Source organism: Schistocerca americana, chromosome 6, assembly GCF_021461395.2.
Source record: "Schistocerca americana isolate TAMUIC-IGC-003095 chromosome 6, iqSchAmer2.1, whole genome shotgun sequence".
Taxonomy (NCBI): Eukaryota; Metazoa; Arthropoda; class Insecta; order Orthoptera; family Acrididae; genus Schistocerca; species Schistocerca americana.
The window spans coordinates 198,051,534-198,067,833 of NC_060124.1; the positions used below are offsets into that span (position 1 = coordinate 198,051,534).

At 43.0% G+C, this 16,300-nt stretch overlaps 1 protein-coding gene across 2 annotated transcripts in view; it reads right to left on the minus strand.

Moving 5' to 3' along the window:
- Positions 1 to 16,300, minus strand: part of LOC124620385 (rRNA-processing protein FCF1 homolog) — a 45,553-nt gene that overhangs the window by 12,559 nt on the left and 16,694 nt on the right. For both annotated transcript variants that reach the window (XM_047147062.1, XM_047147061.1), the window contains one exon: positions 14,542 to 14,636. In XM_047147062.1, the coding sequence (XP_047003018.1) occupies positions 14,542 to 14,636 (95 nt within the window). The remainder of the gene's footprint in view (positions 1 to 14,541; positions 14,637 to 16,300) is intronic.

Below are 16,300 nucleotides of genomic sequence, written 5' to 3' on the forward strand. Positions count from 1 at the left end.
GTGGCGGCGGATGTAAAGAACAACGTGATAAGAGGGCAAATAGCTCAGCTGTGAAGACTGAACAATGGCCATGGAGCCGGTATTTGAAACTGTGTGCCCCAACAATAAAAGAACACCCGACACCGCCATTGGTCTTTGAGCCATCTGTATAAATGAAGATCGTATTAGTGAACTTCGAATGAAGTTCGACAAACCGGCAGCGGTATACCGAAGCAGGGGTAATCTCCTTTGGGAGCGAGCTGAGGTCAAGGTGAACGCGAACCTGAGGCTGGAGCCAAGGTGGCGTTTGGCTCTCGCCCACTCGAAAGGTTGCGGGGAGTGAAAAATCAAGGTGCTGAAGGAAGCGATGAAAGCGAACTCCAGGGGGTAGCAGGGCAGATACATACAATCTGTATTGATGGTCAAGACAGTCGTCAAAAAAGGAACGATAAGACGGGTGGTCGGGCATTGACAATAGCCGACAGGCATACCGACAAAGCATTATATCGCGCTGGTAGGTTACTGGCGATTCACCGGCTTCAGCATGAAGACTCTTGCGGGATTAGTATAGAATGCTCCAATCGCAAGACTTAACCCCCGATGTTGTATAGAGTTGAGGCGGCGTAAGATAGAAGGCCGTGCAGAGGAGTATACAAAGCTCCCATAATCCAGCTTTGAGTGGATGATTGACCGATATAGGCGAAGTAGGACGCTGCAATAGATGGTAAAATTGTCCACAAAAAGGGAGCCTGATACATCAGCTGGGAGGCAATCCATTATTGGATTGATCGCTATGGCGAAGAGAGCGGCGCTCAAAACTGAGCCCTGTGCCACCCCATTCTCATAGCGAAAGGCGTCGGACAGGACGGAACCCACACGTACCCTGCACTGTCGATCCATTAAAAAGGCACAAATAAAAAGAGGGAGGTGACCAGTAAAGGCCCCATGTATGCATGGTGCGGAGAATGCCCGCCCTCCAACAGGTGTCATAAGCCTTCTCCAAAATCAAAGAACACAGCCACGGTCTGGTGCTTCCGCAAGAAGTTATTCATAATGGAGGTCGACAAGGTAACCAGATGGTCAACAGCAGCTCGGCGCCTACGAAATCCACATTGTACACTGGTAAGTAGGCGTTGAGATTCGAGCAGCCAAACCAAACGAGAGTTAACCATTCATTCCATCACCTTACAGACACAGCTTGTAAGGGAAATGGGTCGATAACTGGAAGGCAAGTGCTTGTCCTTCCCCGGCTTAGGAACCGGGACAACAATAGATACGCGCCAGCAAGTGAGAACATGACCCTCAACTCAGATGCGATTATAAGTATGAAGAAGAAAACCTTTACCCGCAGGAGAAAGGTTCAACATCTGAATATGAATAGAATCAGGCCCCGGAGCGGAGGACCGTGACCGGGCAAGTGCATTTTCATTTTCGAGTTCCCACATGGTGAATGGGGCATTATAACTTTCATGATTCGAGGAGCGGAAGTCAGGTGGCCTTGCCTCCTCTGCCTGTTTTCGGGGGAGGAAGGCTGGGTGATAATGAGCGGAGCTCGAAACCTCTGTAAAAAATCGGCCGAAGGCATTGGAGACATCTTCAGGGGCCACAAGGACGTCACTCATGACTGTCAAGCCAGAAACTGGTGAGTGGACCCTAGTGCCAGATAGCCGGCACAGGCTACCCCAGACAACAGAAGAAGGAGTAAAACTGTTGAAGGTACTTGTGAAAGCAGCCCAGCTGGCTTTCTAGCTTTCTTTAATAACACGACGACACTGCACACGTAATCGTTTATAATTAATACAATTCACCATCGTAGGGTGGCATTTAAAGGTGCGTAAAGCACATCGACGAACACGTAAAGAGTCTCTAAATGCTGCAGTCCACCAGGGCACCAGTACGCATTGTGGAGAAGAAGTAGTATGAGGAATGGAATATTCAGCAGCAGTGAGAATGACTTCCGTGAGGTGTGCGACCTGACTATCGCAGCTTGCGAAGGTTTGATCCTGAAAAGTTGCCCTGGAAGAGAAGAGCCCCCAGTCTGCTTTGGAGATGTTCCAACTAGTTGAGCATGGAGATGGGGTATGATGCAGGAGATGGATAACAAAAGGGAAGTGGTCGCTCGAATACGTATCAGAAAGGGCGTACCACTCAAACCGGCATGTAAGTTGGGTAGTACATATAGAGAGGTCTAATTGGGAATAGGTGTGAGTTGTGTCCGAAAGAAAAGTAAGGGCGCCAGTACTGAGGCAGACAAGATTGAGGTGGTTGAAAAGGTCTGCTAACAGGGAGCCTCTCGGGCAGGATACTGGAGAGCCCCAAAGGGGATGGTGGGCATTGAAGCCACCAGTCAACAAAAATGGTGCAGGTAGCTGAGCAATAATTCGCATCATGTCTGCCCTAGTAACAGCAGACGACAATGGAGTGTAAACGATACAAATGGAAAATGTAAAAGTCGGGAGAGTAATTTGGATGGCAACTGCCTGCAGGTCGGTGTGCTATGTGATGGGATCGTAGTAGATATCATCCCGGACCAGCAACATAACCCCTCCATGAGCTGGAATACCTGCCACAGGGGGTAGGGCAAAATGCACAGAGGCATAGCGTGCCAAGTCAATTTGATCGCATGGGCGTAGCTTCGTTTCCTGGAGAGCTACGACGAGCGGACAGTGCAAGTGTAGCAGCAACTTTAAGTCCTCTCGGTTGGAGCGAATGCCGCGAATATTCCAATGAAGAAGTGCCATCGTGAGAAGAAAAAGGAGAAGCAAAAAAGGGTTACCTCGAAGGCCGCTGAGGGCCTGGCTTCGAGCGAGCACTGCTGCCGCTATCAATAGGTGGAGAGTCATCGTCCATTTGTTCAATAGGTTCGTCGGCCATCTTGTTAAGATGGCCGGGAGGGGGAGCTTCCTCCACTGGTGAAAGGCCAGATGTTTGGCTACCAGCGGTACGGCCAGGCGAAACGGATGACGGCCTGGGTCGGCAACCTCTGGGTGGCGCAGGAGAAGAAACGCGCCGTGGCGGAGAAGGAGAACTTTGCTTCCTATGAGCCTTCTTGGAAGGTCGTTTAATCGAAGTACTGGTCGATGGCTGGGAGTTCGGGGTACATAGGAAGTCTTCACTGGACGGCTCCTTCTTGAAGGCCCGTGCATCTGACTTCTGGGTCTTAGTCTTGGCAGAAGCTGTTGAAGGTGCTTGTGTCTTATGGGTTACGAGAGGAAGAGGAGACGTTGACCGGGCGATCTTAGTACTGGCCGAACGGATGAGCATAGCGCAAAGGTCATATCGCATGTCTGCGTCGACACCTCCCTGGTAGTCCGAGGAGAGACGAGGACAGTACTGATTTCCCTGCTGGGAGCAGTGTGGGCTTCCTACTAGCAAATAGCTTGCGAGCAGCCGAGGTGGACACATTCTCTTTGACCCGAATTTCCTGTATACAGCGTTCATCCTTGTAGATGGGACAGTCGCGGGAGGACGCTGCATGGTCACCCTGACACTTCACGCAATGAGGAGACGGAGGTGGACAGTCACCCTCATGAGCGTCCCTGCCACAAGTGACGCAATTAGCCGCATTAGAACAAGACTGGCGGGTGTGATTAAAACACTGGCACTGGTAGCAGCGCATAGGTGTTGGGACTTAGGGGCAAACAGAGATAACCTCATAGCCCGCTTTGATGCGCGATGGCAGCTGAACACTATCGAAGGTCAAAAAAAGTGTCCGGGTCAGTACAAGGTGATTGTCGACCTTTTTCATGACCCTATGGACAGCTGTCACGCCCTGCTCAGCGAGGAAAGACTGAATCACCTCGTCAGTCAATCCGTCGAGTGATCTAGTATATACCACATCACATGATGAATTCAAAGTGCGGTGAGCCTGCACCCAGACAGGGAGCGTGTACATGAGTGTGGCCCGAAGGAGATTTTGTGCTTGAAAGGCGCTCTCAGTTTCCAACATCAAGGTACCTTTACACATCCTGGTACAAGACTTGACAGGTCCGGCTATGGCATCTACGCCCTTCTGAATAACAAAAGGGTTGACAGATGAAAAATCCTTTCCATTCTCAGATCTAGAAACTACTAGGAACTTTGGGGCAGGCGGTAGTACTTTTGTCACTGGTGGCTGGTCAAGTTTCAGTTTTTGGGCAGAGGTCGAGAGAGGAGGAGGAGAGAAATCCATTGTGGATGAATTCCCCATGATTTCCAGCGTCTCCAATGGCGCGCTCCTTCCTTGTGGGGACCCTCTCAGAGAGCGCTCCCGCCTTAGGTGAATGTTTACACCTCAGGTCACACCTCCCGAAAAAAGGACGGAGGGACCAATCGGCATGGTCGCAAGGTGTCAGCTCAGGCAATCACCCCTCCCTGGGCCTGGCCTTTACCAGGGGGTACGTGTGTGCCTTACTTGTCTACCCAGGGCAGGGAATTACGTGTTACCCTGTCATCGGCTACGCATGCGAACACATGGGTCGGCCTTCAGGCACGCACAGGGAGGAAAGGAGAATAGGGAAAAAAAGGGAGAGAAAGGACAGACTGTCTCAAACGCCGAGGTGGAGACCGGAGGGTGGGCAAGAATGCAAGGAGAAGAAGGCAAGGTAAAAAGTAAGGAAGACAGTAAGAGAGGGAGAAGGACAAACAAAGGAAACAAACAAAGGAAGGGAGAAACCAGAAGAAGTGAAAAACCAAAATGATCACAAATGTAAGTCGTTAAACCGTCCGTCTCCGGACACAGACGCAAACAACCCCCTTGAGGGGGAGGGACTCCTTTTAGTCGCCTCTTATGACAGGCAGGAATACCTCGGGCCTATTCTTACGCCGGACCCACAGGGGAGGGTTGAGGCCAGAAGGGTTATGGGAATGTAGGATGTATTGCAGGGAAAGTTCCCACATGCCCAAATCAGAAAAGCTCATGTTGGCGGGAAAGATCCATATGGCACAGGCTGTGAAGTAGTCATTGAAATGAAGGATATCATGTTTGGCAGCATGTTCAGCCCCTTCCCTGCTCCCATTCCAGCATTACACAGCCACCATTCCACCACCATATCCGGTCCTTTTTTTCTTTATTTTTTATTTGTCTCTATTCCTCTCCTATTCCGCTACTTCCCTCCCCCCTCTCCCTTGCCCGCTGCCCAACCTGCAGGAGAAGAACCATCCTCATCATACTATCCCTCCCTGCCCCAGCCTCCTGCTTTTCCCCACCCAGTCACCACTCCCATCATGCACTGGTGCTGCTCTCGCAGTGTTGTTTCAGTTGCTTGAGATTGCAGTCGTGTGTGTGCGTGTCTACTGGTGACAAAGGACACTGGCCGAAAGCTGTAAATGTGAAATCTTTTTGTTCTACCTATTTGCGACTCGGCATCTCTGCTATATGCTGAGTCACAACTTTCCTTCTCATAATATTATAAAGTAGTGATGTCTTTTGGCAAGGATTTTCCTTTTGTCACGTAAGTTTGTAATTTCTTTTGCTTTGTAAAATTTTTGGAATATTGTGAGTACCACAGAATATAAGTAGTAGTGGGTATGCCTCTGACGGAGGCAGACATTTTTTTTATGATCAACGCTAATAATGTAATTTGGAATATTAAGTGGAAATTGCAAAGACGGAGTTATACGTAATAATGTGACAAAGAATAAAATTCCAGAAATATACAGGCACATCTTCATCAGTTATTTAGTCATCATTATTTAAATCAAAATTTCAGCCACAAGAATGTACCCCTACAAAGCAAGACTTGGAGCCAACAACAAGAGAAAATGGATACAAGTAAAAAGTTTTCCCTTCACATATCTTACGCCTCTCTAAGCTTTTGAAACTAATGAAGACACTAAGTGAATTTTAACAGAGATGTGTGGGAGGGTAAGAGTACAAGCACTTTACGCAGATGTCAGGTGTACAATACAATGGTTCTGTTTCACAGGTGTCTTTGCACTATTTGCTGCATTTTGTCTTGACATTACACCCTACAATGGTGCGATCACATCTTTTGACCTTTATAGTGTCACTTTGGATCAGATGATGTCCCAGTCTTCTGTAGATCACCATCTACTCTCTTCTTCATGTTATCAACTTCTGTTATGCCTTCCATTTCCCATTCTGTTTGCAGTTTAACGGTGTCCATGTCTATTACATCTCTGCGACATCTACAACTTTACCAAAATTGAGATTGGTGTGTTTTCCTACTGCTTCAGCATTAGGACCAAAATATTTGAAGAGCCTGAAAGTGTGCTTGTTTGGTGAGACTTAACAGTTTCAACCAAAAGTCTTCCATAGCAAATTCATCCGATTTACTTTACTGTTCCAGCAATACTTTACAACAGTCTATTGACATAAAAGGGTCATCTCAGAAGCCCCTCTTCTCTCTTTCTCACAATAAAAAGATTGCTAAACAAGTAAGCTTTTAGTCTAAAAGCCTGGAGGAGGCTGAGGGGCAGGAGCTAGACGAAGGGTGTCCCACAACGGCCCACTGGTCGTTTTCATCTAGCCTGTCCTTACCCTGTCCTTTTTCTGCCATCTCAAATTATAATAAAGGGTAGGGGGGACTCTTAGGTGTAGGGAAGCCAGCTGCCATAGGGGAGTAAACCCTTAAAAGAAAATCGGGCAAGTCTGGAGGCTGTTAGGTGGCAGCCCCACCACCAGACTAGGGGGCTGTGGGCCAATGACACTCCCAAAAACAAATGATTAAAGAAACAGCAGAAAACAACAGCCAGACGGACTCAAATATGACGACCTTTGGCATGAAATGAACAACGAAAATAGGTTTCTAGAATATTAGAACATTGAGAGAAGCCAGCCGACTGAAAGAGGTTACAAAGGAGATGACGAGTTACAGGTTGGACATTCTCGGACTTAGTGAGGTGAGATGGCTAGAGTTTGGAGAAATCCAAACACAAGATGGACACACCTTTTTATACTCTGGACCTGCTGGAGAGGATGCAGAGCACAGAAATGGAGTTGGACTTTTGTTAACCAAAGGAGTGGAAAAGAGCTTTATGGAATGGAAACAAGTTTTAGAAAGACTACTGACAGCATGTTTTAAAGAAACATTCAAAATGTCACAGTTATCCAATGCTATGCTCCTACAGAAAACTCAGATTACTGAACAGGATAAAGAGTTTTATCTCTCCTTAAGTGACACCATAAACATACCAGTAAGAGGGACATCTTTATTATTATGGGAGACCTAAATGCAAAAGTTTGAAAGAACACTGAAGGCCTAGAGCATGTAAAGGGAGTCCATGGTATCACAGAAATGAATGAAAATGGAGATATGTTTACAAATTTCTGTGCTAGTCACGATTTGGTGATTGGAGGTACATTATTCCCACACAAGATTTGTCATAGGTTACATGGGTATCACAGAACAGAAAACCAAATTGATCATATAGTGCGAAGCAAAAAATTTAGAAGGTCGCTGATGAACGTGAGAAATAAATGTGGAGCTGATGTTAGCAATGATCAGCACCTTATTGTTGCAAATTTTAGACTAAAAACCATAGCTACAAATAGGAACTTTGAACAATGGAACAAAAAATATGATGTGGGAAAACTTAGAATAACAGCAAAACAAGAAGCTTTCTGTATTGAGCTAAGGAGTGCTACAAGGCACTCCAAGAAGCACAGGAAAATGATGAAAATAGTGTTGATGATACATGGACTCAGATTAAGGACTTCTATTGCAATGTGAGCAAACAGATCCTTGGCTTTAAAAACCATTTCAAGAAAGATTGGATGTCTGAGCGTTCATGGAATTTGAACAGCTGTACGAAGGAGATTAAGGAAAAATTAAATATGAGTAAAACAAGACAGCAGAAAACTCGAATGCAAGTTGAGTATGCACCTATTGACTCTCAAATCAAGAGAAGTGTGAGGAATGACAGGAGAAAGGGGATGGATGAGCAAGCTCAGAGCAGAGACAGCCGCAGCAAGGGGTGATGCAAAAGAACTGTACCGCATCACTACAGTGTTGTCCAACATGAACAGACCTGTGAAAAGCAAGCAGGGTCGACTGTTGACGACAACTTAAAAGATGGAAAGAACATTTTTTTGAAGTCTTAAACAGAGAGTAACCTGAAGAGAGGGAGAGGCATTGGAATTTTTCAGATGCCAGTGACAGAATCAATGTAAACACACCAACTAAGACTGGAATTAAAATAGCTCTCAAACAGATAAGGAACGGGCAGGCTCCAGGAATGGATAATATTGCATCTGAGGTGCTAAAAGCAGACACTGACACCACCATAAGTCTAGTGCATCTATTGTTTGAGAAGATGTGGTCAGAAGAGAGAGGATCGGAAAGAAGGGCTGATTATTAAGTTGCCAAAGAAAGGGGATACTACCAACTGCAATAACTAGCGAGGCATCACCCTCGTATCTGTACCAAGTAAAGTACTCAGTTGACTGATGCTAAATTGTTTGAAGGACTCAGTCGAGACACGACTGAGAAAAAAGCAAGCTGGGTTTAGAGCGCACAAAAGCTGTGTCGATCTCATCAACACACTGTGTATAATACTTGAACAGAGTGCAGACTGGCAGAACACACTCTACCTTACATTTATTGATTTTGAAAAGGCATTTGACTCTCTTAATAGGAGAGTTATGTGGCATACCTTGGAAGAATATGGAATACCATCAAAGATAATTAATATTATTAAAGCCATGTATGATGGATATGAATGTAGGGTGCTACACAATGGGAAACTTACTGAAACTATCCAAACAAATGCTAGGGTGAGGCAGGGATGTATTCTGTCACCTACCTTGTTCTTGTATGTACTGTAAGCGTAATGAAAAGAGTTGTTGATGGTAGGAGAAGAGGTATTCAGTGGGGAATTTTAAGACAGGCTTGAAGACCTTGACTTTGCTGACAATATCTGTCTGCTCTAGCAAAGATTGTGTGACATGGATGAAAAGTTGGAAAGACTGAAAGAGGAAGCAGAAATTGCAGGACATAATATAAATGTTCAGAAAAGTAAGGAAATGAAAACGCGATCTGAAAAACAAGTGAAGCTAACAATATGTGGTAGACTCATTTGTATATCTAGAAAGTACCACCTGTAAAGATGGAGGGGCCGAGGAGGATGTAGAGTCTGATACGAAAGGTAAATGGAGCCTTTGTACAACTGTACCCTGTCTTGTGGAAAAAAACATCTCGAGACTAACCAAGCTGTGTTTGTTCAATAGCAATGTGACATCAGCCCTCCTGTATAGTTGCGAAACATGGAAGGTAACAAACATGACTGTAAACCAGCTGCAAGTCTTCATAAACCGGTATCTTTGGCAAATTATAAATGTGAGGTGGGCAGATGTTATATCAAATGACGAATTGTGGGAGATGACAAACCAGCAACCAATCCATGAACAAATAAAGGAAAGAAAATGGAGGTGGATTGGTCACACAATACGCAAACAAAGAGCTGTTGAAAAGGTAACACTGGACTGGAACTCACAATGGAAATGTAGACGTGGCCACCCGAAAAAGACATGGAAAAGAACAGTGGAAGAAGACGCTCTGAAAGCTGGTAAAACATGGAGTGAAGTGAAATGTTTGGCTGCCAACAGAATCAGATGCTGCCCTACGGTCCAAAAAGGAAATAAGTCACTAAGTCAAGAAAGTTACTGCTAATGCTATACTGAAACAATATAAGCAGTTCCTTTCACCTTGTAAGCTTACGTTATTTATTTATGATTAAATATAGTGTTCATCACTTTTATCACCCAGCCCTGACACATCAATAAGTGCTTTCACCTTTAGTAAAATTATACAAACATGTTAGTATTTCATTATCATCCTGGCTAAATACATGTATAAAAATTACCTTCATTAAAAACTAAACTTCTCCAACTTATTTTTATCTGTCACTCTATCACCTGTTACTTCAGCACTATAAATCAGAAATGAAATATTGCATCCACAGAAATAAAAACTGTAAGTAATTCAGTGATTATATTTATTGTAGGAGGAGGCCAGTAACAAAGCATTAGGCCTGGTGTGAAGCATAAAACTTTAAATTTCTGCCTGCTGTCATCACATTAGGTAAGAGATACAAAACAATTATTACAGAGAGCAGTTAGCTTTGACAAAAATTTCATTTAAGCAAGAGGTAAGAACAGAAACAAAATATGAAGGCACAATGACAATTATATTATTATCAGTTGCAAATAAATTTTATAATGCTTTACCAGTTTTGACAAATTAGTTTGTTATCTTTTCGGAAGCTGACAAAATTAGGGATATTATAAATCTTTACACCTTGTATATAAAAAGTGAACTTTTTAGAAGAATTTTAAATATATAAACATTGAGGCTGATCTCACTGGGAGTAAGATAGATACTGCCTACAGGAAAATTAAAGAGGCCTTTGGAGAAAAGAGAACCACTTGTATGAAAATCAAGAGCTCAGATGGAAACCCAGTTCTAAGCAAAGAAGGGAAAGCAGAAAGGTGGGAGGAGTATATAGAGGGTCTATACAGGGGCAATGTACTTGAGGACAATATTATGGAAATGGAAGAGGACGTAGATGAAGATGAAATGGGAGATACGATACTGCATGAAGAGTTTGACAGAGCACTGAAAGACCTAAGTCGAAACAAGGCCACGGGAGTAGACAACATTCCCTTAGAACTACTGACAGCCTTTGGAGAGCCAGTCCTGACAAAACTCTACCATCTGGTCAGCAAGATGTATGAGACAGGCAAAACACCCTCAGACTTAAGGAGAATATAATAATTAGAATCCCAAAGAGAGCAGGTGTTGACAGATGTGAAAATTACCGAACAATCAGTCTAATAAGTCACGGATGCAAAATACTAACGTGAATTATTTACAGACAAATGAAAAAACTGGTAGAAGTCGACCTTTGGGAAGATCAGTTTGGATTCCGTAGAAATATTGGAACATGTGAGGCAATACTGACTCTACGACTTATCTTAGGAGCTAGATTAAGGAAAGGCAAACCTATGTTTCTAGCATTTGTAGACTTAGAGAAAGCTTTTGATAATGTTGAGTGGAATACTCTTTCAAATTCTGAAGGTGGCAGGGGTAAAATACAGGGAGCGAAAGGCTATTTACAATTTGTACAGAAACCAGACGGCAGTTGTAAGAGTTGAGGGACTTGAAAGGGAAGCAGTGGTTGGGAAGGGAGTGAGACGGGGTTGTAGCCTCTCCCCAGTGTCATTCAATCTGCATATTGAGCAAGCAGTGAAGGAAACAAAAGAAAAATTCAAAGTAGGAATAAAAATCCATGGAGAAGAAATAAAAACTTTGAGGTTCGCCAGTGACATTGTAATTTTGTCATAGACAGCAAAGGACTTGGAAGAGCAGTTGAACAGAATGAATAGTGTCTTGAAGGGAGGATATAAGATGAACATCAACAAAAGCAAACCAAGGATAATGGAACGTAGTCGAATCAAGTCGGGTGATGCTGAGGGAATTAGATTAGGAAATGAGACACTTAAAGTAGTAAATGAGTTTTGCTATTTCGGGAGCAAAATAACTGATGATGGTCGAAGTAGAGACGATATAAAATGTAGACTGGCAATGGCAAGGAAAGCGTTTCTGAAGAAGAGGAATTTGTTAACATTGAGTATAGATTTAAGTGTCAGGAAGTAGTTTCTGAAAGTATTTGTATGGAGCGTAGCCATGTATGGAAGTGAAACATCGATGATAAATAGTTTAGACAAGAAGAGAATAGAAGCTTTCGAAATGTGGTGCTACAGAAGAATGCTGAAGATTAGATGGGTAGATCACATAACTAATGAGGAGGTATTGAATGGAATTGGAGAAAAGCGAAATTTGTGGCACAACTTGACTAGAAAAAGGGATCGGTTGGTAAGACATGTTCTGAGGCATCACCAATTTAGTATTGGAGGGCAGCATGGAGGGTAAAAATTGTAGAGGGAGACCAAGAGATGAATACACCAAGCAGATTCAGAAGGATGTAGGCTGCAGTAGGTACTGGGAGATGAAGAAGCTTGCACAGGATAGAGTAGCATGGAGAGCTGCATCAAACCAGTCTAAGGACTGAAGATCACAACAACAACAACAAACATTGTCACCTAAATTCAAAAGATTTGGTGAATGACCAGTTAGCATTACAAAACATACACTATTTTGATTGCATGTCTTCTCTTATAAAATGTGAAAATTAGCCTATTCCTTTCATAAGTTATTAATTATTTAGGAATAAACGAGACGACTCACCGACAGACAGGAGGAGGAGATTAATGTTTAACATCCTGTCGACAATGAGGTCATTAGAGACGGAGCACTAGCTCGGATTAGGGAAGGAAATCAGCCATGCCCCTTCAAAGGAACCATCCTGGCATTTGCCTGAAACGAATTTAAGGAAATCACATAAAACCTAAATCAGGATGGCCGAAGGTGGGTTTGAACCGTAGTACTCCCGAATGTGAGTCCAGTGTGTTAACCACTGCACCACCTCGCTTGGTGACAGGCAGAAACACTGTATTGTCGATAGGTATACTAACAAAAGGTACAGAGGTTGAGTAGCTTTCAGAATGGACTTCTTTCTTCAAGCTTGAGGAAAAACGAGTGCAGTGTGACACATGTCTCACTACAGTGTGCTCAGTTAACCTGCTCAGTTAACCACCAGCTCTTTACTGGACTGTGGTGAGTAACTGGGGTGAGGTGGGACTGGGTGGGATAAGCGATGGAGAGAGGCGGAAGGCAGGAAGGGGGTTGGGGGGAAGCTTCTAGTGGCTTGGAGGGAAGGGGGAAGCCTTCTGTGGGCTAGCTAGTGGTGCAGGTGGCAGATGGTTGGGCATGTGATTTCATAGACTAGGACATGAGATAACAGCAACCACCTAGCTGATGTGGGGACACAGAGATGCTAGAAGTGCATTCCGAAAGCTAGCCAATCTCTCAACCTTTTGTTTGTGTACCTATCTATGATGTAGCGATCTGCCTTTCGGTGAGTCGTCTCCTTTATTCCTAAATAATTCGTAATTCTCAACTGAACTTTCCATACCTAGCGTATTGGCTTTCTTCCATCCAAACCTAATGTTATCTGTAGTTCCTACCCCCTCCTTGCCTCCCACCTCTCTCACCCCTCAGCCCCCACCCCACCGTGGGCCAGGAAAGGGAAAAGGGCTGGCAGTGGAATGAGCACAATGTAGGGAGACAGGTAGGTGTGTGTGTGTGTGTGTGTGTGTGTGTGTGTGTAGGCGGGGAGGGGGGGGGGGGGGGGCACCCGCCGGTTGCTTGAGGAGGAATTTCATTCCAGAAGCTAGCCAAGCAAAGCTCTTTACCTTTTGCTTGTGTATCTGTCGGCAATCTGTGCTTCTGCCTTTCAGTGAGTCGTCTCTTTATACCTCAATACAATACTTCGATATTGCCTCCTTTATTTAACTCGCCTCCATTGTTTGTTTGTTTCTCTCTTATATTTCTTCCCTCTCGCCTTTATGACGCACTCCATAATAGCTGTCCCAACTTTGTTACACTCTGTAGTACCGGTAGTACCGGCCACGTCCGTTACGAAAGTCGCGCACACAACTCCACGGACCAAGTGACTCCTGATAACAGCATAACACTTCTCGCTCACTGTGGGTCAGGAAAGAGCCGGTAGTTGACTGAGCACAATGTAGAGAGACAGAGTGTGTGTGTGTGTGTGTGTGTGTGTGTGTGTGTGTGTGTGTGCGCGCGCGCACGTTTTTTCTACAAGCTTGAAAAAGAAGTGCATTCTGAAATCCAGTCAATCTCTGTACCTTTTGTTTGTGTATCTATTGATGACACAGCACTTCTGCCTTTTGAGGAGTAGTCTCCTTTATTCCTAAATTACTCTTAATTCTCAACCAGAACTTTCCTTTCACATGTTAGAATTGTGTGTCACGTTTTTCCAAATGTACTACATTATACTTCTTTATATACCTTGGTTATATTTTTGTTTTTACATGCTTTTATGTATGTTCCTTGCTGTTAGTACTACAGATACAAAGATGTGATTCAGTTACTGTAAATTGCAAATCAGTGTTTAAAATAAACACTTACAATACATTCATTTCTGGACATATCATGGTATTTTTATTCTCGGAAGAAGATATTGACGTCTGCTAAACCAATACTAAGTAAGTAAGTAAGTAAGTAAGTCTTATACTCCACATAAATGTATAGCCAAGGTCTAAAGGTTTATAATATCCCAAATTTTGTAGGCTTCTGAAGAAGACAAATTAATCTGTCGAAAGTGGTAAAGCATGGTAAGATTTGCAACTGACGTTTGAATTTTATCCTGAAGGAAAAAACTGATAATTTTATAATAAATATATTAGCATTCCAGAAGAAATCTACATGAGATGACAAGATAAAATGAACTGTCAAAATTATACAGGAACTCCTGCAAGAAATATCTGTAGCAAGCAGAATGTCTCAGACCCGTGTGGTTTTATTTTAAATTCATATTCTCTGACTCATCTAATAGTCTTAATCAAAATAAACAATCAACAATAACCGAAAGACATCTGATCTTTGGAAGCACGATTCTCTTGGCTGCCAAAGTTATGTATTACTGAGAAATGTGAACTATTATTTCAGCACAATTATGAAACTACAATACACTCACCTGTGCTGGGCGACATACATAATGGGAATGCCAGGAATCTTTCGTATCCTCTTTTTCAAGTCCCGATCACACGTTGCCACTATGTAACATTTATGCTGAAACAAAAGACTTCACTGAAACATTTTAACTTCCTCTTCCTCTCTCTACCATGCATGCACCACGTACTCCCCCCCCCCCCCTTTCCCACAACACTCGGTAAGCTTATCAGTCATAAACGAATGTAAACAAATACTTTTCCCACCCCTTCCATCTCTTTTTGTCATTCTCAACTAGATGATAAAAAATACATAACCTAAGTTCATAATTTTGTGGAACATGTACAGCTGGCAAATATATGAAAATATAATGGTTTACATGACAATTTTGAAACTGTTCAGAATGAATTCCTCAGCATTATGTTGCAAATAATTGCTTCCCAGTATATTTTTTAAGGCTATGAATTATTGGTAATTTCCTTCAACTTGGCCTGTCAACCAATTTACTAACACTATTTAATAAAAATTTATATCCGCCTCTGAATTTTTTATTGACAGTTAGTGTTAATTTAGTTCTTTCCATTATGCACATGATTCACTTAGAAAGCTACTGAGAAACATTTTTAGGGGGAATTTTTGCAATCTCTCACAGAATTAGTTTCTAATGACATACATTTCAAAGATATACTAGCTCTAGAAAATGGCATTTGAAACTTTTTGGTGGGGGAAAAGAGGGGATTATACATAGCAAAATTTTATCAACTATCAGTACAAAGCAATATATGTTCAATTGATGTACTTTGCTTTTTCCTTCATAAAACTTCCAGCTCAGTATACACGTCAGGCCTTAATTTGTCAGCAGCTCATTGTAAACAGTCCGAGAGCAGTGGGCAGACAATGTTTTTCATAGCAATGAGAAGAGGCAATCGTATAACATCTGGGTGTCCAGATAAGGACAAAACGTACAGTTCATTCAAAAAGACAGTAGTTGTAACTACGAAAGCTAAGAAAGTAAAATTTTAAGAAGCCTTTAAGTAACCTGTGAATAACATTTAAATTTTGACCCCCAAAATACATTGCCGCTCATTCTACGCTTAAAAGTATCCTAATCTGCAAGCCACCGTGTACGATGTGTGGTGCAGGGTACCCTATACCACTACTTGTCGTTTCTCTTTCTGTTCCACTTGCAAATATAGCGAGAGAAAAATGACTGTCTATATGCCTCCGTATGAGCCCCAATTTTTCATATCTTATCTTCATGGTCCTTATGCGCAACGTACATTGGCGGCAGTAGAACCGTTCGGTAGTCACCTCTAAATGCCAGTTTTCTAAATTTTCTCAATAGTGTGTATAGTAGTGAAGGCAGCAGAGGATTAAGTAGGTAAAAAGACGAGGGCTAGTAGAAATCCTGGGGTAACAGAAGAAATACTGAATTTAATTGATGAAAGGAGAAAATATAAAAATGCAGTAAATGAAGCAGGCAAAAAGGAATATAAACGTCTCAAAAATGGAATCGATAGGAAGTGAAAAATAACTAAGCAGGGATGGCTAGAGGACAAATGTAAGAATGTAGAGGCTTATATCACTATGGGTAAGATAGATACTGCCTACAGGAAAATTAAAGAGACCTTTGGAGAAAAGAGAACCACTTGTACGAATATCAAGAGCTCAGATAGAAACCCAGTTCTAAGCAAAGAAGGGAAAGCAGAAAGGTGGAGGGAGTATATAGAGGGTCTATACAAGGGCGACGTACTTGAGGACAATATATGGAAATGGAAGAGGAT